This window comes from Artemia sp. Qi Xiang Cuo, chromosome 11 (genome assembly GCF_049724085.1).
Source record: "Artemia sp. Qi Xiang Cuo chromosome 11, ASM4972408v1, whole genome shotgun sequence".
Classification (NCBI taxonomy): domain Eukaryota; kingdom Metazoa; phylum Arthropoda; class Branchiopoda; order Anostraca; family Artemiidae; genus Artemia; species Artemia sp. Qi Xiang Cuo.
Window position 1 is genome coordinate 23,681,519 of NC_142804.1, and position 26,269 is coordinate 23,707,787.

The 26,269-nt window shown below is 35.1% G+C and overlaps 1 protein-coding gene across 2 annotated transcripts in view; it reads right to left on the reverse strand.

Annotated features, from left to right (window-relative positions):
- Window positions 1–26,269, reverse strand: part of LOC148946780 (uncharacterized) — a 308,282-nt gene that overhangs the window by 96,368 nt on the left and 185,645 nt on the right. For both annotated transcript variants that reach the window (XM_089096599.1, XM_089096600.1), the window contains exons 14-16: window positions 16,194–16,467; window positions 6,183–6,377; window positions 3,307–3,646 (exon numbers count right to left, since the gene is read on the reverse strand). In XM_089096599.1, the coding sequence (XP_088952725.1) occupies window positions 3,307–3,646; window positions 6,183–6,377; window positions 16,194–16,467 (809 nt within the window). The remainder of the gene's footprint in view (window positions 1–3,306; window positions 3,647–6,182; window positions 6,378–16,193; window positions 16,468–26,269) is intronic.

Below are 26,269 nucleotides of genomic sequence, written 5' to 3' on the forward strand. Positions count from 1 at the left end.
TTATGAGTCGACTTTCTATATATAGAAAATTCAAGACCAGGATTAGTTTTTATAATCAGAACATCCAAGAAAGGCAGCTTACCTGAATCTTCGAGTTCCATTGTGAACTGGAGATTCGAATCATAAGAGTTCAAATGTGCCAAAAAATCTCTTAGAGAGTCTTGTCCATGTTCCCAAACAGAAACGATATCATCAACAAAACAAAACCAGATAGAGTGTTTTAAGTGGAAACTATTCAAAGCAGACTGTTCTATGAAATCCATGTAAAAATTTGCCAAATAAGGAGACAAGACAGTGCCCATGGATAAGCCCATTATTTGAAGATAAAATTTGTTTAGGAATTTAAAATACGAAGAATACTTGTTGCAAAGACGGACAAGGGTCATTATTGTATCAATTTCCAAAGTTTTGTAATCCGACCAAGCTGAATTTTCCTCCAATTTTATTTTTAAGGCCTGCTCACATTTATGAACATCGCATGAAGTGTACATAGAAACTGAATCAAAACTAGATAAAACTGTATTTGCTGTTGTACTTTGATTTTTTAACTTCTTAACAAGATCTATGGAATTTCTTATACAGGATTTCTTTGTGCTTAAAAGAGGCTTAAAAATGGTGGCCAAAAAACTTCCTAAACCCGTATCTGGAGAACTATAACAAGCTACAATAGGACGTAATGGAATATCTTTCTTATGGATTTTAGGCAGACTATAAAATTGTGGGGCTGAACAGCCTTTGTGATAACATTTTCTGTACATTTGAGGGGTAATTAGTGTAGTATCTTTTAAAATTCCTAGTTTATTTCTCAACTTCTGTGTTTATTTTTCCGTGGGATCAAAATTTATTTCTTTGTAAACATTTTTATCCATTAAAATTTTATTAACTTTTAATTCATACTCTGCAGAATTCATAATTACAACTGTGTTTCCCTTGTCCGCTTTCGTAATTACTGTGTCTTTGTCTTTTTTTAAATTTCGGAGGATTTTAATTTCTTCCTTTGATTGAGTTGAAATTGACAAAGATGGCCTATAATCAAGAATAATCTTTACAATTTCACCTCTGAGTAGGTCTGGATTTTCGACTTCACCATGAGAGGTCAAAATAGCAGACTCCACGCCCTTAATAATTTCTGCTGTATTTACGTGTGTTTGAGCCAATGTAAATTTTGGTCCTTTTGAAAGAATACTTAGTTCCTTGGATGTAAAAACCTTAGAGGATAAATTTTCAAAGGTAGGACCAGGACAAATTCTAGGACGGAAAATCCGTGTTTGTTGAAACTGTTTAAATTCCAGTTTTGAGAATTTTTCCGATAAACGAGTTTTTTCTAAATTGAAAATGTGTTTGATAGAAATACTTATTACTCGTAAAAATCTTGTTAGCATCTTTATGGTACAGAATATGATATATCAATTATTTTAAATCCATTATTTTATTAAGAAAAACTAATATTATGTACCTCAGGTAGTTTAAAATATGATTTATAGTTTTGAAACCCATTTTCTGAATAAATGGGCCTTTAGAAAGTGTGCCTAAATTTAGGTTGAAACGTAAAGAAGGTGGAAGAATTCGATGTCTTTTACAAGTTTCTAAGAAATTAAACTGACAAATATTATTTGGATGTTTCTTAACACAATTTAAAAAATCTAAAACAATATTGGTCCAGTGCTCCCCGTGAGCTTGACGCAAATTCATTCTTAGACCACACTGGCTATACATGCAAAACGAAACTCAGAGAAGAGAGAAAGTAACAAAATTAAAAATAAAATAAAAAAGGGTGAAAAAACGAGGATTTTTTCAGCCAGCGAACCATGAAGAAGAAAAAATATAAGCAAATATTTCGACAAGGACCTCCGCCAAGTCGTCCTCAGTGCTAAACAAAAACGTTAAGTGTCTATTCTGACACTTAAGAAGTGTTAAGAAGTGTATAGTCGGTATTTTTAATTTAAAATTATAATGGTTATATTCTCGTTTTTTTTTTTTCTTCTCTTTTTTTTTTTTTTTCTTCAAATAGGACGACTTTGCGGTGGTCCGTTTCGAATTATTTGCTTATATTCTTTATTCTTAGTTGGTAGCTTGCTGACAAAATACTCGTTTTTTCACCCTTTTTGATTTATTTTTCATTTTGTTACTTTCTCTCTTATCTGAATTTCGTTTGTCATGTATAGCCAGTGTGGTCTAAGAATGTATTTATATCGGTACATCAAGGCCAAGGCACTCGAAACCACTTCTTCTCAACAGATCCATGAATTTTCAAGTTTAACCATAATTATGAACATATTTCCAAGGACTTCACGCTCAAACACTCCATTTAGAAAAAAAAAAAAATGGAACAACCTTCCGAGTTTTTAAAGCATTGAAATACATTCCACCCTAAAATTAAAGCCAGGTAAATCAAATACAGCCAAATCCCATTATTTCTGTTGAACCCGATGTATACCAAAAAACAGGCAATAAATATCTTACATGGACCTGTTTTTGTAACTCAATTGGATTCTATGATTTGAATGCAGTTGACATGCCATCTCTTCTCTACATGATTCAAGCTTTTTGGGATATCAAGAAATATATTACCTCTGATGCAAGTAATTTGTCGACAAGTTTGTAGTTTAAATTTGCACAAAAAGGACAAGATATTCATACTATTGGATTTCTTGACCTCTGATTCATCCATTCACGGAGCCAGGATTATGATATTTCTGACACTTTTCTTGAGAAGTTTCTAAACTTGCTTAAAAGATTAGAAAATTGCTCGTTTTTCGACTATTTTCAACTAATTTGCATCGTATTTATAATTTCAAAATTAATACACACCAAATTTCAAAAGTTTAATTCAATAGATGGTGAGAACTAAATCTCAGCTATGAAAAAATAGCAAAGTTTTCCTTTTTCGTTGACAGGCTTAGACCTAAGAAGGACAGAAATGTTGCATAGCGAAATTTCCCTGGAGAGCATAAGCCTTAACTGTGAAAGTGTAAATGATATTCTTAAATGATTAGCTTTTATTTTCGTTGTAAACTTTCTTGTGAAGTTATTCTGCTTCATCGGTTGAAAAATTCCTGAAAGCCACCACACGCCACTAGTGACGACCAAATGTTTTACCTATATGTTTTGGCTATGCAGCGGAATTAATCAATACATTATATCGAACTAAATAATATTCCATATTAATTGAGTTCGAAAGAACTATTATAGTTCCATGTCTATTTCTTTCACAGTTACTTTTCACTTTTGCTTGAAAAAATAAAAAAAAAAAAAAAAAAAAGAGAAAGAAAGAAAAATAGAAAAATGAGTGCTAGAAGAACTTACAATCCTCAGCATTCATCTCAATGCTCTCCATTTTTTCTTGAAATTCTGAAGCGTCATCTTTTTTCATCAGAATGAAAGGCAGTGCAATAAGTGCTAACACTGTTCCAAATATCAAGTTTTCTCTCCAGTCTTTCATAAATAAATCAAAGTGATAACCCCCAAGGGTGTGACCTAGCAAAGATAGGCTCGAGACGTATTCATCAAAATATTCCTTTAAAACTGCAGCTTGATGTTCCTTTCTGAAGTCTGAAGTGGTGTTGGCAAAAAGATAGTACGCAATATCAGCAGTTGGATGTCCTAGTCGAGGCATCTGCCAGTCTACAATTCTTATATCTTCAGGCTAAAAAAAGAAAAAAATAATCAGAGGTTCTCAATTAATAGGTTGACGAATGAAAGAAAAAAACAAAATACGAAAAAAGAAATCACTTCAGCCTGTGCACAGATAGCAAGGAAAGCCGGTACTTATGCATTATAAATAACCCACCGCTATAGACTGTACAAGGAAACCAGACAAACGGGTATTTGCTAGATAAATGGATCGCAAACCGTGATTTCTTATTGCGTTCACAATATTTAAACTGTTGTTTTTTGGGCTTTAGGGGGGGGGGGAAGGTACCTAGATTAGATTAGGTTACTTATTTAATATACGGTATGCTTTACCCTGTTTTATACTAGGGAGACCCAGTACAAAACAGGGTGCTATATCTGGTGACAGATTCTACGCAGAGCTCGTAGAAAATAATGATTGAGCAAGCCGTAAAAATGATCATGTATTTATTGAATAAAATAGTTTTCACTAATCAAAACATACTCATCTATTTTTACAAAACGAAAGAGTTTTGGAATGAATATACTTTTTTTCCATGTAGATTTAAAAAAGTAACATTTTTACACGAGGTATTATTTGAAATTGCCACCAGTGCTCCCTCATTGTGTAGCATTTATTCAAGTTTCTGCATTGATAACATGCTTTATTAAAATTTCTATGATAACTCACTGCAAGGTTTGGGTGCTAATAACCTTTATTAAGGATATTTCCCAAATTTGTTTTTGGCACATTGTTTGTTCACTGCCCTTGAAAAGCTGCAGCAAATGAAATTGTATAGAGTCCTCATCTGAAATTTTCCAACTGTCCCGCAAGAGGGGATTTATCTACTCTAAGAACAATCAACTTAAATTAAAATTACATTTAAAGTAAAACACGAATTCCTGTGGCAACTTTCATTGGCATTTTAAAAATGAAGGAACTTTACTGCTGTTTTGATGATAGCTAATTATACGTTAAATATGCATCAGGTGTTAGTATGACATATAGCTAAGAGTGAGAAAAAAAGATCAAAGACTACAAAAATTTTCAGCCACTGATCACAGTTCAAAAACAAAAATTCTGGAAATAAGAAATATAAAAATATCAAAAAGAGAGGAAGAAAAAATAATAAAATTGTAGAGACTATTAAATATCTATCTCATTAAATGAGCAATAATATTATATGTGTAATTTTTTCTCGAAAACAGCGCTATAATTTTTTCTGAAATTTGGCATACTAACATTTTCGGATGAGAAAAAACGATCAATCTAGGTTACGGTTTTAAGAAAATTCGTTCAGGGACTTAATCTTGGGAAAAAAACAATAATTTTTATATGAATGACGTCACAGATACTTAGAAGAGGCTCCGCCTGTTTGAATGGTTTCTTCTACCTTTCGGGGAACGGAGTAATAACTATTTAATAATATGTTTGTCAGAATAATACATAATAATTTGTCAGTATAAAATGTAAAATGGTTTGACGAAGAAAAAAAAGGTGAAATTATACCTATTTGCGAAGCAAATTAAAAGCTATCTTTCTTTTCACCCAGAAGCTTGGTCCCCTGTCACTAAAAAGTAAAAAGACGAAGAAAAGGACGAAAAATAAAAAACGATAGGAAACTAAATCCAACATTAGGTTATACGTACTTTTATAGCATTTTACATCTATCTTCGGTACAGAGCGTATTTTAGACGGCAAAGAGGAAATACGGATCCTTTTGCATTGCAAGAAATATTCGCAAAAGAAAACTGTAAAACAAAGAAAGAGAGAGAGAAAAAAAAATCGCCTTAGGACCACTTAGAGTGCCAAAAAAGGTTTCAGGTAGTAAAAAAACATCTCTGTTTTCCATGTGCACAGCCTTGTAACACATATTTGAGTGCCTTTCACATGAAATTCTAGAAGAGAATATCTAGTATCTTCCAAGACTAGTGACAATGAATTACTTTATATAGTCATTGGCTCTCTTATAATAAGACTTATTTTTAGTAATTGACTCTCTTTTAATATGACTCTTATAATAAGACTTTATTCATTACCTTTCAATAATAACACTTTTCCAGCTAAAATAAGACGTTATAGAAAGTGCTCTTTTCTAGCTAGAAATGCAACCACTGAGAAAGAAGGTGGTGACCATAAAAATTTCCCGATTGGTTAAAATTCAGAATCCCGAAGACAGAATTTACCAGACGTTTGGCTGTCGATCATTCTCATTAGAAACCAAATAATACGTTTTGAAAGAAAGCTATCAAAATGTCGACGTCTAGCCTAGATCGTGCCTACGTGAGGAAATCTAGCTAACAATTAATGTGGAGTTTTACTACAAAGACAAACCCTGCTATTTAGTCTTCTTACACAAAAACAATGTAATAAGTTAATTATTTGCACTTCTGCGTGGTTAATTAATAAAATAAAGAGGCAAAGGACGTTCCGTTACACGTGTGAATGATAAACGTACTTGTAAAATTAGCCTAACTAAATTTTAGTTTTACCTCCTAATATCTCTTAATATATTTGGCAATTTTCCTTAAGACTTTTTTTTGGCTTTTGAACACACAAAATATTTTACCTCGTTATCTTTTGAGTATTTAAACAGCATATTGTTATTCCAGAAGTCTCCATGCAAAATAACTTCCATTGGTCCATGTATCCCAGCGTTAAGGGGATTGAAAGACTCAACTATGACCGGCAAACACTTTTCAAGCTTACAAGCGAATTCCCCTTCACCTAAAGTCTTCAGTAGTTCAATCCTGGTTGGCAGCATCTAAAAAGAATAAAAATAAACAAATTAAATATAGATACTATAAATAGATATAATATAAGTAATATAACATAATATAAAGATGATATGTAATATATTATATTATGCAATATAACATAATATAAACAAACAAATAAAATATAATAGAAAATAAACAGAATTAAAATGCAAAATCGAAAAGAAATCGAAAAATATCACTGTGCCCCAAACGAAAGGGTATGCATCTAATTTTTTTATCAACTGGTCCCAGGTGTTCAGAAATAAACTAGAAAAAAACTAGTATTCACAGATTTTTACTAATTTAAATAGTTTAGCTAAAAATATTTCTACGATATAGTCTTTTTTCTTCCCCTTGAAAATTATCATTCCTGATGGCAAGATGTCTGTTTGCACAAATATGAACCACAAAATTTCCAGAAAATTGCTGAAAAATTCCTTTCCATTTTTATGTTAGATTAGTGAAATATGTCCATGCCCAAAACCAATAGACATGTATCGAGTTTTCTGATAATTAATTAAAAAAAGCTTTTTCCACAAATTAAGTTTTTCAAAGAAAATTAAAGAACTCCATTAAACAAAAAATTTGCAGAAATAAAATCAAACAATCTACCAAGCGTGAAACTACCACAAACGAGCATCGATAAATAAATGAAACCCAAAACGAACGGAAATTACAATAAATAACCGAGTCAAACTCAAAACGAGCAGAAATTAACATAAGTTGGGCGCAAAAACCCTATGCCTTCCCAAGGCCAGAACAAAATTTGCACTTTACTGAAAAAATACAAATGAATGTGGATTGTCAGTTTAATATACATATACTGATATTTAGTAATCAAAATGTTAAAATTATTTGATTTATCAAAGTTATAAAAGTAAAAACATTTATATTTAAATGAATTTAAACATACATTTATATTATAAATATTTATCCCATTTGCCAATCTGAATCTATCGAGGAGTAATATCTGCTCTACTCGACATTTTCGGTGTCGATTCTGTGTTACAGTGTTGCAGTATTTTGGAAGTTTATTAAGATATCCCATTTGCCAATCTGAATCTATAGAGGAGTAATATATGCTCTACTAGACATTTTCGGTGTTGTTTCTGTATTACAGTTTTGTAGTATTTTGGAAATTTAATTAAGATTAATTAAAGAAACTTTCCGTAAAAGAAGTTTTTTAAAGAAAAGTAAAGGTAATTTTAAACTTAAGTTGAGCAGATACAAATACCTGTTAAAATTCAAACCCAAAACGACCAGAAATTACTATTAAAGAATAAATGAAAAGCAAAACGAACAGAAATTAAATAAACAATCATAGCAAAAAAACCTACAACAAGTAATAATACAAATAAACAAATAAATCTTAAAGCGAGTAATGCATAAATTGAATATGTAAATCAAGCTTAAAATAAAAAACATTTGCTATTGAAGTATAAATAAACCCCAAAACAAACAGAAATTAAATAAACAATGCAATGCAAACATATAGGTACTAATATAAATGATCAAATAAATCTTAAACGAGTCAAACTTAAATTGAATATGCAAATCAAGCTTGAAACGAACAAAAATAACTATAAACAAGAGTTTGGGCATCGCGTCCTTGTCTCACTGTGAAAGTCTAAAACCTACTGTGTCATTGGCGCTTTACTGAAAACTATAAGTGTCTTTAACAGTCTTGGGAAGTATAAACAAAATCGAATTGAACATTTGACACATAATAATATTAATTGTTGAAAGATCCATGAGTTCAAGATTTTTTTTACTTTAATTTTCATTATCATTTTCAATACTGTAAGAACTGGAAAAGAAAATATTTGTAATATAATTTATTTTCCGTGAAGCGCCATTGATGCAGTAGGCTTTAGGTTTTTACAGTTAAGGAAGGGGGTAGTATCCAAACTCTTGTTTGTAGTGAAAGTGTATTTTTCTTGAACAATCTTAGAAAGAACTAATAAATTAAACTGGATATTTGATGTATAATGATATTAATGGCTGAAAGCTCATTAATTCCAAATTTTACTTCAATTTTAATATTTATTTTCAATATTAAGTACAAAAGAAAATATTTGTAATATAATTCGTTTTCATTAAAGCGCCGATGACGCAATAGGTTTTAGACTTTTACACCGAGAGAAGGAGGCGATACCCAGACTCTTGTTTGTAGTTATCTTTGTTCGTTTCAAGCTTGATTTGCATATTCAATTTAAGTTTTACTCGTTTAAGATTTATTGATTCATTTATATTAGTATCTATTGTATGTTACTTTGCATTGATTGTTTATTTAATTTCTATTCGTTTTGGGTTTCATTTATACTTCAATAGCAAAATATTTTTTTTCGTTTAAAGCTTGATTTCAATATTCAATCTAAGCATTACTCGCTTTAAGATTTGTTTATTCACTTATGTTATTAATTGTTGTATGTTTTTTTTTGCTATGATGCTTTATTTAATTTCTGTTAGTTTTGGGTTTCATTTGTTCTTTAATAGTAATTTCTGGTCGTTTTGGGTTTGAATTTTAACAGGTATTTGTATCTGCTCAACTTAAGTTTCAAATGGCTTTTACTTCTCTTTGAAAAAATTCTTTTAAGGAAAATTTTTTAATTAATTTTTGTTCGTTTTGATTACAAAAGGTTTCAAGTTTAAAAAAAAATCCTTATTTCAAAATCAAACTTTTTTTACAACATCAAATGTTCATCAAAGTATCAACACTAGTAACAAAATAAGAATACCAAACTAAAGAAAGCATCAAAGTAAATAAGGTATCAAAGTAACAATAAACAACTTGTATAACTTACAGCCCTTGCACTGTAAATCGAAGTTGCCATGTAAATCACTAAATCCGAGTAATGAAGTAAACGAAGCGTCAAAGTAACAATAAGCAAGTTCCATAACTCAGAGCAATTTCCCTGGGGTTGGGGGCAGGGAGTTCAAATCCGGAAGTATTGGGGTTCGACCATAGAACTTTTTTGAAGACATTGATAACCTCAAAATTTTGAGTGAATACTCTGTGGGAAAGTGGATTCTGGGCTGTTTGCCTATTTATCAGTTTTGACTCTTAAAAAAGACATAGAAGTTTCAATTTCAGATCAAATGAGCCCCCCTCCAAAGTTAATAGGACCACCCCTTCCACAAAAACCTTTATTCTAATAATAGTCAACTTACATAAGTTACAATCCTTGCCCCGGGGGCTATAAAGGATTTATCAACCCCTAAGTTGTTTGAATTTTGGACTATTTTGAACAAAAGGGCTGTTTCAAAATTTGACAAGATGCATTTGGGTAAAAATGCACAAGGAGGAGGGGGGGGGTTTGTTACTTTTTGATCACTTTCGATTCTGAAAAGGGGCATAATAAATTTCGATTTCCGGTTGAATGAACTTCCTCTAAAGTTTATACGACCACGCTTTCCATAGAAGATTTATATGTTAACGATGGGCTACTAATACAATCTAAAACCCTTTCCCTCAGGGCTGGGGGAATTAAAACCCGGAACCGTAGCTGTTTGACATTGGGATGATTTTGAACAAAATGGCTAACTCCAAATTTTGATCGGAAGTATTTAGAAACAAAATGGCGTGGGGCGGGGTCTGCTTACTGTAAGATTATTCTTGACTATAAGAAACGGAGCTAGAACTTTCGATTTAAATCGAATGACCATTTTCCAAAGTTTATACGATTACCCCTTTGATAAAAACCTTATTTATGAACAATAGACAGCTTGCACAAACTTACAGCCCTTGCCCTAGAGACAGTGGGAGGTTTTGTCACATGGCACTGCAAATGTGAGGAAATCCGGGGCTCTGGAGAGGGGGGGGTATGTTGACCCCGATGTTTATGCTATCTGATCGTTAGACTACTTCAAAGAAACTGGCAATCTAACATTTTGATCGGATGCATTTGAAAAAAAAAACAGAGTGGGTGTGTTTGTATGTGTGTGTGTGTGTGGGGGGGGGGGGGGTAGAAGCCCTCCGATCCCTTTTGACTCATAAAAGAAAACTCAAACATTCAATTTTCAATCAAATGAGCCACTTCTGAAGTTTATACGACCTCTCCTTACATAAAAACCTTATATACCCCGGGGCATGACTTAAAACACTTGCCCCTGGGCTCTGGGGGTTTGTGTCAACCTCAAAGCTCTTATTATCTGATGTTTGAACTATTTTTAACAAAATGGCTATCTCAAAATGTTTATCAGCTGGGTTTTGGGAAAATAGGGCTTGGGGGAGGGCTAATTGCCCTTCGATCTCTTTTGACTCTATAAAAGTAAACTAGAACATTCAATTTTAAATCAAATGAGCCCTCTGAAGTTTTTACGAGCATCCATTCTATAAGAAACATACATGCCCCAAGGGCATAATTTGCAACGTTTGTCCCTGGGTCCTGGGGAGTTGTGTCGACCCAGGAGTTTTAATGTCTGATATGTCAACTACTTTTAACAAAATGACCATCTCAAATTTTTATCGGACGGGTTCTGGGGGAAAAGGCATGGAGGGAAAGGGGCTAGTTGCACTCCAATCTCTTTTGACTCTGAAAAAGTGAACTAGAACTTTTAATTTCCAATCAAATGCGCCCCTCTCTGAAGTTTATGCACGCATCCCTTCTATAAGAACCATATTTGCCTCCAGGACAAAACTTACAACACCTGCCCCCGGGCCCTGAGGGTTGTGTCGACACCGGATTTTTCGTTATCTGAAATTTGAATAATTTTTGACAAAATGGCTATATAAAAATTTTGATCTAATGCATTTTAGGAAAAAAAGGGCGTGGGGGAACAAGGTTAACTTCTCTCCGATCCCTTTCGACTCTTAAAAAGTGAATTAGAGCTTTCAATTTAAAATCAGATAAGCACTCTCTGAATTTTATATGAGTATCCCTTCCATAAGAACCATAAAAGCCTCCAGGGCATAATTCAAAAAGCCTACCCCAGGGCCCGGGGGGTTTGTATCGACAACGGAGTTTTTGTTATAATATGTTTGAACTATTAAAAAAAACCTAATTATCTCAAAAATTTTTTCGGATGGGATTTGGGGGAAAAGGGCGTGGGGGGCGGAGAGGGGCAGCTGCCCTCGGATCTCTTTTGATTCTTAAAAACTGAACTAGAACTTTGAATTTCCAATCAAATGAGCCCTCTCTGAAGTTCATACGAGCACCCATCCATAAGAGACATATATAACCCCAGGACATAACTTACAACGGCTTCACTCGGGCCCTGAGGGGGTTGTGTAGACACCAGACATTTGTTATCTCACCTTTTAACTATTTTTAACAAAATAGCTATCTCAAAATTTTTACCTGATACATTTGGGCAAAACGGTGTGGAGGGGGATGTTAGTTGCCCTCCAATCTCTTTCGACTCTTAAAAAGTAAACAAGAACTTTCACACAAATTAGCCCTCTCTGAAGTATATACGAGCATCCCTTCCATAAGAAAATTATATGCCCCTAGTGGATAACTTACAACGCCTTCCCCAGGCACTGGGGGTTGTGTCGACACCAGAGTTTTTGTTATCTAGCTTTTTGATTATTTTTAACAAAATGGCTATCTAAAAATTTTTATTTGATGCATTTGGGGAAAAAAGGGCGAGGAGGGGGAGGGCTAGTTGCCGTCTGATCTATTTTGACTCTTAAAAAGTGAATTAGAACTTTCACATTCCAATCAACTGATCTGAGGTTTATACGAGCATCTCTTCCATAAGAACCATATAAATCCCAGGGAATAACTTACAACGCCTGCCCCTAATCCCTGGGGGGTTGTGTCGACACAAGAAATTTTGTTATCTGAACCTCTTGACCCTCTGACCCTGAACTATTTTTAACAAACTGGTTATCTCAAAATTTTTATCTGCTACATTTAGGGGGAAAAGGCGTGGGGGGAGGCTAGCTGCCCTCCGATCATTTTTGACTCTTAAAAATGAACCACAACTTTCAATTTTCTTTCAAATGAACCCTCTCTGAAGTTTATACGAGCATCCCTTCCACAAAAACCATATATGCTCCCAAGGCATAGCTTACAACGCCTGCCCCCCGGCCCTGGGGGTTTGTGTTGACACCGGAGTTTCTGTTATCTGATATTTGAACTAGTAAAAAAATGGTTATCTCAAAATTCTTAGCGGATGGGTTTGGGGAAAAAGGGCGTGGGGGCGGGCTAGTTGCCTTTGGATCTCTTTAATTCTTGAAAAGTGAACTAGAACTTTCAATTTCAATTCAAATGAGCCCTCTCTGAAGTTTATAGGAGCATCCCTTCCGTAAGAGCCATATATACCCCAGGCCACAACTTACAAAGACTTCCCCCAGGCCCTGGGGGGTTGTGTCGACACCAGAGTTTTTTTATCTGAATTTTTAAATATTTTTACTAAAATAGCCATCTCAAAATTTTTACCTGATGCATTTGGGAAAAAAGGACTTGGGGGGGGGGGGGGGCTAGTTGCCATCTGATCTCTTTTGACTCTGAAGAAGTGAGCAAGAACTATCACTTTCCAAACAAACTAGCCTTCTTTGAAGTATATACGAGCATCCCTTCCATAAGAACCATATACGCCCCCATGGCATAATTCAGGACGCCTGCCCCCAGGCCCTGGGGGGTTTTGTAGACACCAGACTTTTGTTATCTAACCTTTTAACTATTTTTAACAAAATGACTATCTCAACATTTTTATTTGATGTATTTGGAGAAAAAAGGGAGTAGAGGGAGGGGGCTAGGGGGGGGGGTTGTGTCGACACAGGAAATTTTGTTATCTGACCATTGAACTATTTTTAACAAAATAGATATCTCAAAATTTTTATCTGATACAATTGACAAAAACAGCGTTAGGGGGGGGGGGGGGCTAATTGCCCGCCGATCTCTTTTGACTTTAAAAAACTGAACTAGAACTTTTAATTTCCGATCAAATGAGCCCTCTTTGAAGTTTTTCGAGCATCCTTTCGATAAGAGCCATATTTTCCCCTAGGGTATAACTTACAACGCCTGCCCCTGGGCCCTGGGGGCTTGTGTCGACCCCAGAGTTTTTGTTATATGATCTTTCAACTATTTTTAACAAAACAGCTACCTTAAAATTTTTATCAGAAGTATTTGGGAAAAAAGGGCGGGGGGGCTAGATGTTCTCCGATCACTTCTGACTCTTAAAAATGGCACTAGAACTCTCGATTCTTAATTGAATGAGCCCCCCTTTGAAGTTTATACGATGGCCCCTTCCATATGAACTGCCTCTGGGAAAAATAAAAATAAATCATAAATCAGAGGCAACACTATAGCGTTGCCTATAGTAAAGGCATACGTCTCCAAAGCTTTATTATTTTTTGTTTCCCAGAGGCACTTCATATGGAAGGGGTTGTCGTATAAACTTCAAAGGGGGCTCATTTTATTGAAAATGGAGAGTTCTAGTGCCCTTTTTAAGGGTCAAAAGTGATTGGAAGGCAACTAACACCTCTTCCACGCCCACCATTTCCCCAAACACATCCAATCAAAATTAGCCCTTTTGTCCTACGTAGTTGATTTCCATATAGAAATTATGTTTTTGAGTAAGACAATCCCCTCAGAGTCCTCAGGGCAAGGGTTGTAAGATATGCCCTGGGGGCATATAAGGTTTTTTATAGAAAGCTTTGTCGTAGAAACTTCAAAAATGTCTCATTCGATTGGAAATTAAAAGGGCTAGTGCTCTTTTTAATAGTCGAAAGTGATTGGAGGACAACTAACGCTCCTCTGACGCCCACCTTTTTACCCAAACACATCCAATAAAAATTTTGAGATAGCCATTTTGTTCAGCGTAGTTGAAAATTCTTGAAATTAGGTCTTTGAGGATGACAAACACAGCTCTCACAGCCCTCAGGGCAGGGTTGTAAATTATGCCCTGGGGGCATATAAGGTTTTTATAGAAAGTGTTGTTGTAGAAACTTCAAAAAGGGCTCATTCGATTGGTAATTTAAATGGCTAGTGCCCTTTTTAAAAGTCGAAAGAGATTAGAAGGCAACCAACACCCCTTCCATGCCCACCATTTTCCAAAACACATCCAATCCAAATTATGAGATATCCATTTTGTTTAACGTAGTTGAAAGTTCTGGAAATTATATCTAGAAGCAGGTCACTCTGCAAGACGCTTTTAAATATAGATAGGGTACTTTTTTTAATCTAAAGAATCCCACTTAACTGAAAATACAATGACTGAGAATCACGTAATCAATATGGCACGTATACGGCTTTACTGGCTTATTAGCAATAAATTCTATGTTTTGTGAAATATGTGGAAGCAATATTGCTGAAATTAAGGTAGAAAGGAAGGTTAGTAGCAGACTGGGTATGGAATCACGAGTTATACAGGGCTGTTAGTGTCCAATTTTACATACATAATTTTGATGGATTTTGTCCAAGGAGTACTGAAATGGATGGAAAGGCAAACTACCGAATGGAAGTGGAAAACTCTTCAATGTTCAGTTTATGCAAATGATTAAAGTGTCTATAAAGTGTCTAGTCGAAATGAATCAATTCCAAAATTTTGGGTCTGGGCTATGAGAATAGATTCAAAAGTTTATATTCAGAAGACTAAACTGCTTAAATTAAGAATTAGTAAGGCTGGTGAGGTGTTGCAAGGGCGGACAAATTGTGCGATATAGCTTCACTTTCTTATGTAGCATTGTTTGTAAGGAAGGATGGTGCAATGAAAGCTAAAAAGCGAAATGATCATGGTTTACCGGGGCTCAGTTGAAAAAGTTTGAAAGAATTGAAAGTAAAGTTATAAAACAAAGATCAGGATATTAGAAGTCCCATTAGTGATAGTTGTCAAGTACTGTTTTGAAAATTGGGCACTTGCAAAGTTTAAGACGATAATTACGCTGGATGTTGTCAAGAGAAATTTGTTATGGATAGTTTTGAGTATCCGTTTCACCCACTATATATAAAACAATATGCTTCATGAAAATTTGAATCGAACCCACTGTCTAGGTCTTTAATCAAGGAAAGGTTAAGATGGTTATGTCAAGCTTTACGGACGAAGGATGATAGGCTAATAATAATGCTAATAATTGGCTAATAATAATAATGCCTTTCTCTCAAAGTGATTTAAATTAAATACATTTTAATGGCTATTCGCAACTACAACCGATGCCCACAAAGAGTACAGACTCGTTATTTGATACTATATATACTTTGTATATACGAGAAAATATATGTTTTCTTCACTTTAAGGATGAAAGAGAATAAAAGATAAATATGAAAACAAGAGGCTAATAAAAATAAAAAATAAGAGGCTAATAATAGCTTTAAATCGATCCAGATGGGGTTAAACAAAAAAAGAAAAGAAAAGAGTAGGTGACGGAATGGGGTGTAAAAGTAAGTCATACAAAAAGATTTCAAAGACGTGGGAACTTCATGGAAAGGAGCGAGGACTGACGATTGGAAGAGGGTCGCTGGAGGAGGAGTTTGCACATTTGCGCGGCTTTAGTATCACAAACTGTTATTATTAGTGTAAATAGCAATTGTAATTCTTATCAAATTGATATTCCCTCTCCCTTTACCAAGAAATTTTGCATTGTCTTTTCTGAACTAATTTTCTCTTATCTTTATTAATATGAGCGTTGAGTTTTTGAACATATAGAATATTTTGCAATAATAACATGTTTCTGACCATAAAAAAATAAAATTGCCACGGGAACAGTCAGTACTTCTTTTATTTTTTTGGCCTGAATGATTAAACAAATATAATTAGTTTAATATTTTTTTCCTTAATAATATAAAAGAGAAAGTTTGTGTCCTTATACCAATATGAGAGAAAGGGGGAGGGGATAGCACATTCGTTCGGTTTTCAAAATATATAGCCTGTACCTTCTTCAGAACTTCTCCCATGTCCATCTTCATGTCTATTCCTTCCATAGTCAACCAAGATAAATTTTTGGGGGGAGTAGTTGATTCTCTCATAAGTGCAGACGTCGACGCATGATAATGTGCCAGGGCCTTTAAGGCCACACGAACATGGGCCAAGTTACACCCAGCAAACTTGTCATTCATTCTAAACTTATTGAATTGCAAGTTTTCTAGCACTAGAATTGCTTCACTATTGTTTTGTGCTATTTCATCGTTGCCCGAGTTTTTATTTAGGCTAAAATAAGAAGTAAGAGAATCAGATTACCAAAACACAAAAAAGGTAGCAGCATCTCTCGGAACAGCTGATTTAACTTTGTTTTGAAATTTGCTGCGATAGGTATAACGTGGCCTGCCCTCTGTCATTCTCTAGATTATTATGTTTGTTTTATGCTGCTTCCTTTTAAAACTGCACATTTATGCGAGGGTACACGTCATTGGCGGAATTTCTTCAAATCATGGGGGGGGGGGGGTTGGGGTTGGGCAAAGTTAGAGGCAATATTCTCAAGTCAAGTGAAAATAAAATTGAAAATTGGAAAATGGACCGCATGGTACCATAAAGGCAAGGGCATACTAAGTAAAACTAAGATATTTCTGTGGATGCTTGAATTGTGTAGGCCTGTCTTAGCTTTGACACGATTTTAAATACGCTAAATTTCAGCTGGGGGGGGGGGAAAGGTAAAATCTGGGGGTAGTTAACTCTGGAGTAGGGGTAGGTAGCGGGGGGGTGGTGATGGTAAAACTATCTAACTCCTTTTTTTAAGTTTTATAAGCTAATACAATATACACTGAGACAAAATTTATGTAAATTATATACTTAAGAATCCACGTCCCATAACCAAGGAGGCACGGATCCTTTGTTCTGGAGGGGGGGGGGGTTAAGGCAAGTCATTTTCCCAAGAAAGGTGTCATATTAAAAAAAGCACTATTTTTGCAACTTTATCTATTTTGTCTTTCAGCAAGTAAAAACAACTGCCCTTTCAAATGATGATGATAGAAATTGCAACATGAAACAAAGAGAAATAGCTGGAACTAGTTTTTTGATTAATGCCACATTAATTCGTTTCTAGCAGACCAGTTAGCCACCAGACAATATTGATGCCACAAACTTTAATTACGCAGGGAAATGTGTGACTGCACGAAGAAATTTCCCTGAATAACGCACAAACAGAGCCGTATCCAGGATTTTTTAGGGGGGAGGGGGAGGGTTTAAAGATGATTTTTCATCAGGTGGTGGAGATTAAAAAGACTTCATAAACACATCAAAAATTTGTTTATATTCATTATTGTTACGTTTTTATGAGTCGAACAAACATTTCGGGGGAGGTGGGATTCAAACCCCCTAATCCACGTCATTGGCTGGTACACATCATTGGCGGAATTTCTTCAAATCATGCGGGGGGGGGGGCAAAGTTAGAGCCAATATTCTCAAGTCAATTAAAAATAAAAGTGAAAACTGGAAAATGGACCATATGGTACCATAAAGGCAAAGGCATACTAAATAAAACTGAGATTGTATAGGCCTGTCTTAGTTTCGACAAGATTTTAAATACGGTAAATTTCAGCTAGGGGTGGCAAGGTAGAGTCTGGGGGTAGTTGACTCTAGGTGGGGTATGTTTCGAGAGGAGTGGTGAAACTAACTCTGGAGTAGGGGTAGGTAGCGGGGGAGGGGGGTGGTAAAACTATCTAACTCCTTTTTATAAGTTTTATAAGCTAATACAATATACACTGAGGCAAAATTTATGTAAATTATATACTTAAGAATCCACGTCCCATAACCAAGGAGGCACGGATCCTTTGTTTTGGGAGGGGGGGGGGTAAAGGCAAGTCATTTTCCCCAGAAAGGTGTCATATTAAAAAAAAACACTGTTTTTGCAACTTCATCTATTTTGTCTTTCAGCAAGTAAAACAACTGCCCTTTCAAATGATGATGATAGAAATTGCAACACGAAACAAAGAGAAATAGCTGGGACTAGTTTCTTGATTAATGCCACATTAATTCGTTTCTAGCAGACCAGTTAGCCACCAGACAATATTGATGCCACAAGTTTTAATTACGCAGGGAAATGTGTGACTGCACGAAGAAATTTCCCTGAATAACGCACGAACAGAGCCGTATCCAGGATTTTTTAGGGGGAGGGGAGGGTTTAAAAATGGTTTTTCATCTTCTGGGGGAGATTAAAAATACTTCAAAAACAAATCAAAAATTTGTTTATATTCATTTTTGTTACGTTTTTATGAGTTGAACATACATTTCGAGGGGGAGGGGGTTCAAACCCCCTACGCTGGATACGAACTGGCGCGCAAACGAGTGTTTTGTCGAAAATTACCTGTAGAGTAAGATTCTATCACTTAGATATTCAATGAAAAAGGATTAAAAAAAGAAGGCCAAATTAGGATTGCTGGTAAAAAGTCATCATTAGGCACCATATTCCAGTTTAGATTAAGCTAGCATTAGTGTTGATAAGTGATTTTTAGACTGTCCAATCCTTCAACCATTCCTAGCGTAAGCTACCAAAATTTAATTGGTACAACCTTGAAATTTCCTAATATTCGGCATAGTCTTCTTCTCCATTTTTATTTCGACCTACTTACCGTACTTTCTGAGCAACGAAAGTAATGGTAACCAGTGACAGTAAACGACAAGTTGTCACTTATCCTGGTAACAAAAATTTCCAAGTTGAAGGGTTGGAATAAGATATTAATTTCTGATATTCAAATCAGGAGGAGGACCTCGTCACAACTTTCCTGTTGAAATTAATCAGCAGGAATGAATTATAATTTTCAGAAATGAACAAAAACAAAGAACAAATAAAAATTCTAATGTGTCAACCGTCGTTTTCCCAGGAAGTACTTTTAGCCCTCGTAAATACTTCTAGCAAAATTGTCTTTAATTTCTTTCACCAATGGCTCTGTTATCTCACATGCAGCAAATTGCAAAAGTACGCAAGAAAAACACGCATATCGATAAAAGCTATTTTGAGCATAGCTGGTATATACTCACGGGGACAGATGGGAAAGGAGCTTTCATGTTAGCAGTAGCTGCAGCCTTGTAAGGAGTGAACCATCAGCCCGTTGTTGCTAACGTACAGAAAAAAAGTTTGTAAAGAAACTGCCTAGAAATAAACATTCCCATGTAATACTATTTAGAAAATAGTTTTTAATTACGAGAAGAAATTTACGAGAATCTCCAAAAAGAGCTTGAAACCCCTGAAACATAACCTGCAACTAGACCCTTAATTAAAGGTTTACACTCCCTCACCTCGGAAAACAAGGAAAGTCAGATTTCTGCATGGGTTACACTGGTGTGTATCCTATGTTTTCATTTTCCCCAGCGAAGCCCATTCTTTTTGCAATTACCCGTGATATTAGAATACTGGAATAGCACTCATTTCGAACGAAAAAAAATATTTATTACTTTTTTTCAAGTAAGGAAAAAATCGAACTACAGTAAAGTGTCATTTTGTGTCATGAAAACCTTAATTTTGGCCAAAAATGGGCCAAAATGCTGGAAAATGTAAAATCTTAAGATGACCAGTAATTTTTTCATGGTCAGAGATTCTTCGTTGAAATTTAATTGAAAGCTTACGATCTTGAAGATGGAGGAAAGTGGCATTTTATCATTAGTGGGCCTATAATTGCTGTGTTTCTTCTTTTTATTTTTTCCAGGGATTAAAATTTCACAAACATTAATGACAAACTTTGGCAGTAAATTCGAGTCAATAAGCTCTTCCATTCTTGATGGATTGTAAAAAACGAGTTTTATCCCATTTTGATCGACCTCGTCTTTTAGGATTTTCCTAAATAAACTGTCATTACTACAATAAGAAGGAAGTTTTTGTCCCCTCAGCAACCATACTAGATATATTACACATGTAATAATAATTTATTTGTACCCTCTGTATACAAAAATGCACGCTAGAGCTTCTTTTAAATAAAAAGAAGAAATAATTCCAAGCAAACGAGATACACACACAAAAAAAGGACAAGAACTCGTGTCGCTTGTCTTCTAATCGCAGACAATCTGCTGCCTTTTAATACTGAAGTATATTCAAAAATATTTAAATATTGCAGTATGTCCATTATCTAACGACTATTGCTGGCCTAGTAAATTTCGAGCTTAAGGTTTTCTTTTTTAAGTTCAGGTTTTTGAATTGTTATAATATCTTGTCAAAACTTAAACAAATACTTTTGCAATTACCAGTTTTTTGCTCTTTACGCAATTTAATGTCTTTCAATACTGTGTCTTTTCAAAGATATTTGATTATTAAAGCAAGTCCAATTTCTAACAACAGTTTCTAAGTTGAAACATTTGGCTTTATTTTTCAAGGTTTATGAATTGTTGTAATCCCTTGTTAAAATATACACAAATATTTTTGCAATTACTAGTTTTTTAGCTCTTTACGCAATTAAATGTTTTTCATACTGAAGTCTATTCAAAGATATTTGACTATTACAGAAAGTCCGATTTCTAATAACGATGTCTACTAAGCTTCAATCTTTTGGTTTTCTCGTTTAGGGATTTTGAATTGTTGTAAATACCTTGTTAAAATATATACAAGTATTTTTGCAATCACCATTTTTTTGCTCTTTACGCAATTAAATTTCTTTTCATACTGACGTCTATTCAAAGATATTTGATATATGCGAGCACTCGGCACGCGGCAGGCTTCTATATATGGATTGCTCTTTTCACAAATTAGTTAAAAAAACTTTTTCCACAAAATAAGTTTTTCAAGGAAGAATAAAAAAACTATATTAAATAAAAAATGAGCGAAAATACAATCAAATAATCTACCGAGCGTGAAACTACCACAAATCAGCATCGATAAATAAATGAAACCCAAAACGAACAGAAATTACAATAAATAACCGAGTCAAACTCAAAACGAGCAGATATTAACATAAGTTGGGCGCAAGAACCCCATGCCTTCCCAAGCCCAGAACAAAGTTTGCACTTTACTGAAAAAATATAAATGTTTTTTACTTTTATAACTTTAATAAATCAAATAATATTAACATTTTGGTTACTAAATATCAGTATATGTATATTAAACTGACAATCCACATTCGTTTGTATTTTTTCTGTAAAGTGCAAATTTTGTTCTGGCCTTGGGAGGGCATAGGGCCTTTGCACCCAACTTATGTTCATTTCTGCTCGTTTTGAGTTTGAATTGGTTATTTATTGTAATATCTGTTCGTTTTGGGTTTCATTTATTTATAGATGCTGATTTGTGGTAGTTTCACGCTTGGTAGATTATTTGATTTTATTTTTGCTAATTTTTTGTTTAATGGAGTTCTTTACTTTTCTTTGAAAAACATATTTTGTGGAAAAAGTTTTTTAATTAATTTCTGTACGTTTTATATTGACATAGTCTTTTCACGGAAAAAGAAATTAATACTTTAAATCTTTTCATTTTTTTAAGACTTTATAGTTTGGCCTGCTATTTGTATGCTGGAAAAAAATTTTCAGCAATTTTTAACAACATACACCCTTTTAAAAATCTGGACACAAATAATACTGTTTAGTTTAGTTTCATACCTCCTCTAGTTGACCTAAAATGGAAAACTTGATACCATTCGCAAAAAAAAATCTGTTTACTTTCTTTAATAGCTTTGATACACTTAAACTATTTTGATTTGGTTAAATTTTAAGAGCCGAAATAGCTCCAAAAGTTTGAATATAATACCCTCAATCATTCTTGGGATACTTCTGAGATACCTTATTGGGAATTAGCGTTATCACAGTGCATTTTGATTCAATCTTAAGGCAACATTTAGTTTTTAAATATAATGGGCAAATAGGAGGGTGCGCGTGGGAAGGTGGCCGTGGGAGGGTGGGAGTGGAAGGGGGATTAGTTGCCCTCCTATCACTTTCGACTATAAAAAACGGCATCAGCCCTTTCTGTTTTCAATTGATTGAGCCCTTTTCGAAGTTCCCACGACAGCTCCTTCGATACGAAGTGCCTTGTTCTAAACAACAATAACAACAAAAAATAATACATTATACCAACATCGATCTTTACTATAAAAGTGTCAAGCATTCCGATCACTTTCGACTATTAAAAAGGGCACTAGGCCTTTCGATTTCCAATCGAATGAGCTCTTTTGGAAACGACAACGCTTTCTATAAGCACCTTTTGTTCCCCCAAGGCATAAATTACAACCCTTACCCTAAGGTCTGTTAGGGTGATTGTCATCCTCTAAGACCGAATTTCCAGAACTTTCAACTAAGTTAAACAAAATGGCTATTTAAAATTTTGATTGGATGTGCTTGGGGAAATGGTGGGCGTGAGAGGGCCGGTAGTCGCTCTCCAATCACTTTCAACTATTAAAAATGGCCCTTTCAATTTCCAATAAAATGAGGCCTTTTGAAGTTTCTACAACAAAACTTTCAATAAAAATATTATATGCCCGCAGGGCATAACTTACAACCCTTGCCCTGAGTGCTCGGGGGGGGGGGTCATTCTCAAAGACCAAATATCCAGAACTTTCTACTACTTTGAACAAAATGGCTATCTGAAAATTTTGATTGGATGTGTTTGGAGGAATGGTGGGCGTGAAAGGGGGGTTAGTTACCCTCCCATCACTTTCGACTTTTACAAAGGGCACTAGCCCTCTCAATTTCGAATTGAATGAACCCCTTTTGAAGTTTTACGACAATTCTATCGATAAAAACCTTATATGCCCCCAGGGCAGAACTTACAACCTTTGCCCTGGGGGCTCTGGGGGGTTTGTCATCCTTAAATGCATAATTTCCCGAACTTTCAACTACCTTGAACAAAATGTCTATCTCTAAACTTTGATTGAATGTTTTTGGGGAAATGGTGGGCGTAAGAGGGGGTTAATTACTCTCCATTCACATTCGACAATTAAATAGGGTAATTTCAATTTACAATCAAATGAGTCGTTTTTGAAATTTCTATAGCAACTCTCTACATAAACTTTGTATGTCCCAAGGGCATAGCTTACAACCCTTGCACTGAGGGCTCTGAGGGGGTTATCATCCTAAAAGACCGAATTTCAAGAACTTTCAACTATGTTGAAAAAAATAGATATCTAAAAATTTTGATTGGATGTGTTTTGGAAAATGGTGGGCGTGAGAGGGGCGTTAGTCGCTCTTCAATCACTTTCAACTATTAAAAAAGGCACTAGCCCTCTCAATTTCGAATTGAATGAATCCCTTTTACAAAGGGCACTAGCCCTCTCAATTTCGAATTGAATGAACCCCTTTTGAAGTTTTACGACAATTTTATCGATAAAAACCTTATATGCCCCCAGGGCATAACTTACAACCTTTGCCCTAGGGGCTCTGGGGGTTTGTCTTCCTTAAATACATAATTTCCAGAACTTTCGAGTACGTTGAACAAAATGGCTTTCTCTAAACTTTGATTGAATGTTTTTGGGGAAATGGTGGGCGTGAGAGGGGGTTATTTACTCTTCATTCACTCGACTATTAAAAAGGGCAATTTGAATTTCCAATCAAATGAGCCCTTTTTGAAATCTCTATAGCAATTCTTTATATATACCTTATATGCCCCCAGGGCATAAATTAAAACCCTTGCAATGAGGATTCTGAGGGGGGTTGTTCTACTAAAAGACATAACTCCCAGAATGTCCAACGACGTTGAAAAAAAGAAATATATACACCTATTGATGGCATGTGTTTTTGGAAATGGTTGACGTGAGTGGGGCGTTAGTCACCACTCAATTACTTTCGACCATTAAAAAAGGCACTAACACTTTCAATTTCGAATTGAATGAATCCCTTTTGAAGTTTTACGACAACTCTATCGATAAAAACCTTATATGCCCACAGGGCAGAACTTACAACCTTTGCCCTTAGGGCTCGGGGGGGTTTGTCTTCCTTAAATATATAATTCCCAGAACTTTCAACTACCTTGAACAAAATGGCTATCTCTAAACTTTGATTGAATGTTTTTGGGGAAATGATGGGCGTTAGAGCGGATTAATTACTCTCCACTCACTCGACTATTAATAAGGGCAATTTCAATTTCCAATCAAATGAGCTCTTTTTGGAATTTCTATAACAACTTTCTATATAAACTTTATATGCCCCCAGTGCATAACTTACAACCCTTGCACTGAGGACTCTGAGGGGGGTGATCATCCTAAAAGACCTAACTTCAAGAACTTTCAACTACGTTGAACAAAATGGATATCTCAAAATTTTGATTGGATATGTTTTGGAAAATGGTGGGCGTGAGAGGGGCGTTAGTCGCTCTTCAATCACTTTCAACTATTAAAAAAGGCACTAGCCCTCTCAATTTCGAATTGAATGAATCCCTTTTACAAAGAGCACTAGCCTTCTCAATTTCCAATTGAATGAATCCTTTTTGAAGTTTTACGACAACTCTATCTATAAAAAACTTATATGCCCCCAGGGCAGAACTTGCAACCTTTGCACTTGGGGCTCTGGGGGGTTTGTCTTCCTTAACTACATAATTTCCAGAACTTTCAACTACCTTGAACAAAATGGATATCTCTAAACTTTGATTGAATGTTTTTGGGGAAATGGTGGGCGTTAGAGGGGGTTAATTACTCTCCACTCACTCGACCATTAAAAAGGGCAATTTCAATTTCCAATCAAATGAGCACTTTTTGAAATTTCTATAACAACTTTCTATATAAACTTTGTATGCCCCCAATACATAACTTACAACCCTTTCACTGAGGGCTCTGAGTGGGTTATAATCCTAAAAAACCTAATTTCAAGAACTTTCAATTACGTTTAACAAAATAGATATCTCAAAATTTTGATTGGATATGTTTTGGAAAATGATAGGCGTGAGAGGGGCGTTAGTCGCTCTCCAATCACTTTCAACTTTTAAAAAAGGCACTAGCAACTATTAAAAAAGGCCCTCTCAATTTCGAATTGAATGAATCCCTTTTGAAGTTTTACGACAACTCTATCAGTAAAAACCTTATATGCCCCCAGGGCAGAACTTACAACCTTTGCCCTTGGGGCTCTGGGGGGTTTGTCTTCCTTAAATATATAATTCCCAGAACTTTCAACTACCTTGAACAAAATGGCTATCTCTAAACTTTGATTGAATGTTTTTGGGGAAATGGTGGGCGTTAGAGGGGGTTAATTACTCTCCACTCACTCGACTATTAAAAAGGGCAATTTCAATTTCCAGTCAAATGAGCCCTTTTTGAAATTTCTATAACAACTTTGTATATAAACTTTATATGCCCCCAGTGCATAACTTACAACCCTTGCACTGAGGACTCTGAGGGGGGTTATCATCCTAAAAGACCTAACTTCATGAACTTTCAACTACGTTGAACAAAATGGATATCTCAAAATTTTGATTGGATATGCTTTGGAAAATGGTGGGCGTGAGAAGGGCGTTAGTCGCTCTTCAATCATTTTTAACTATTTAAAAAGGCACGAGCCCGTCCAATTTTCTATCGAATGAGCCCTTTTGAATTTTCTACGCTTTCAATAAAAACATTATGTCTCCTCAGGGCATAACTTACAAACCCCGCCCGGTGGGCTGTGGGGGGGGGATGGTTTGTCATGCTTAAGGACCTAATTTCCAAAACTTTCAACTACGTTGAATAAAATGGCTATCTAAAATATTGATTGGATGTGTTTAGAGAAAAGATGGGCGTGAGAGGGGGGTTAGTTGCCCTCAAATCACTTTTGACTATTAAAAAGGTCACTAGCCCTTAAATTTCCAATCGAATGAGCCCTTTTTCAAATTTCTACAACAAAGATTTCAATAAAAACCTTATATGTCCCCAGGGCATAACTTATAACGGTTGCCCTGAAGGCTTTTGGCGTAGTGTCCTGCTCAAAGGTTTAATTTCCTGAACTTTGAACTGCGTGGAATAAAATGGGTATCAAAAAATCTTTATTGGATATGTTTGGGGAAATGGTGGGCGTGGAAGGGGTGTTAGTTGCTTTCCAATCATTTTCGACTATTAAAAAGGGCACTGGCCATTTCGATTTCCAAGCGAATAAGCCCTTTTTGAATTTTCTACGACAACGCGATATATAAAAATCTTACATG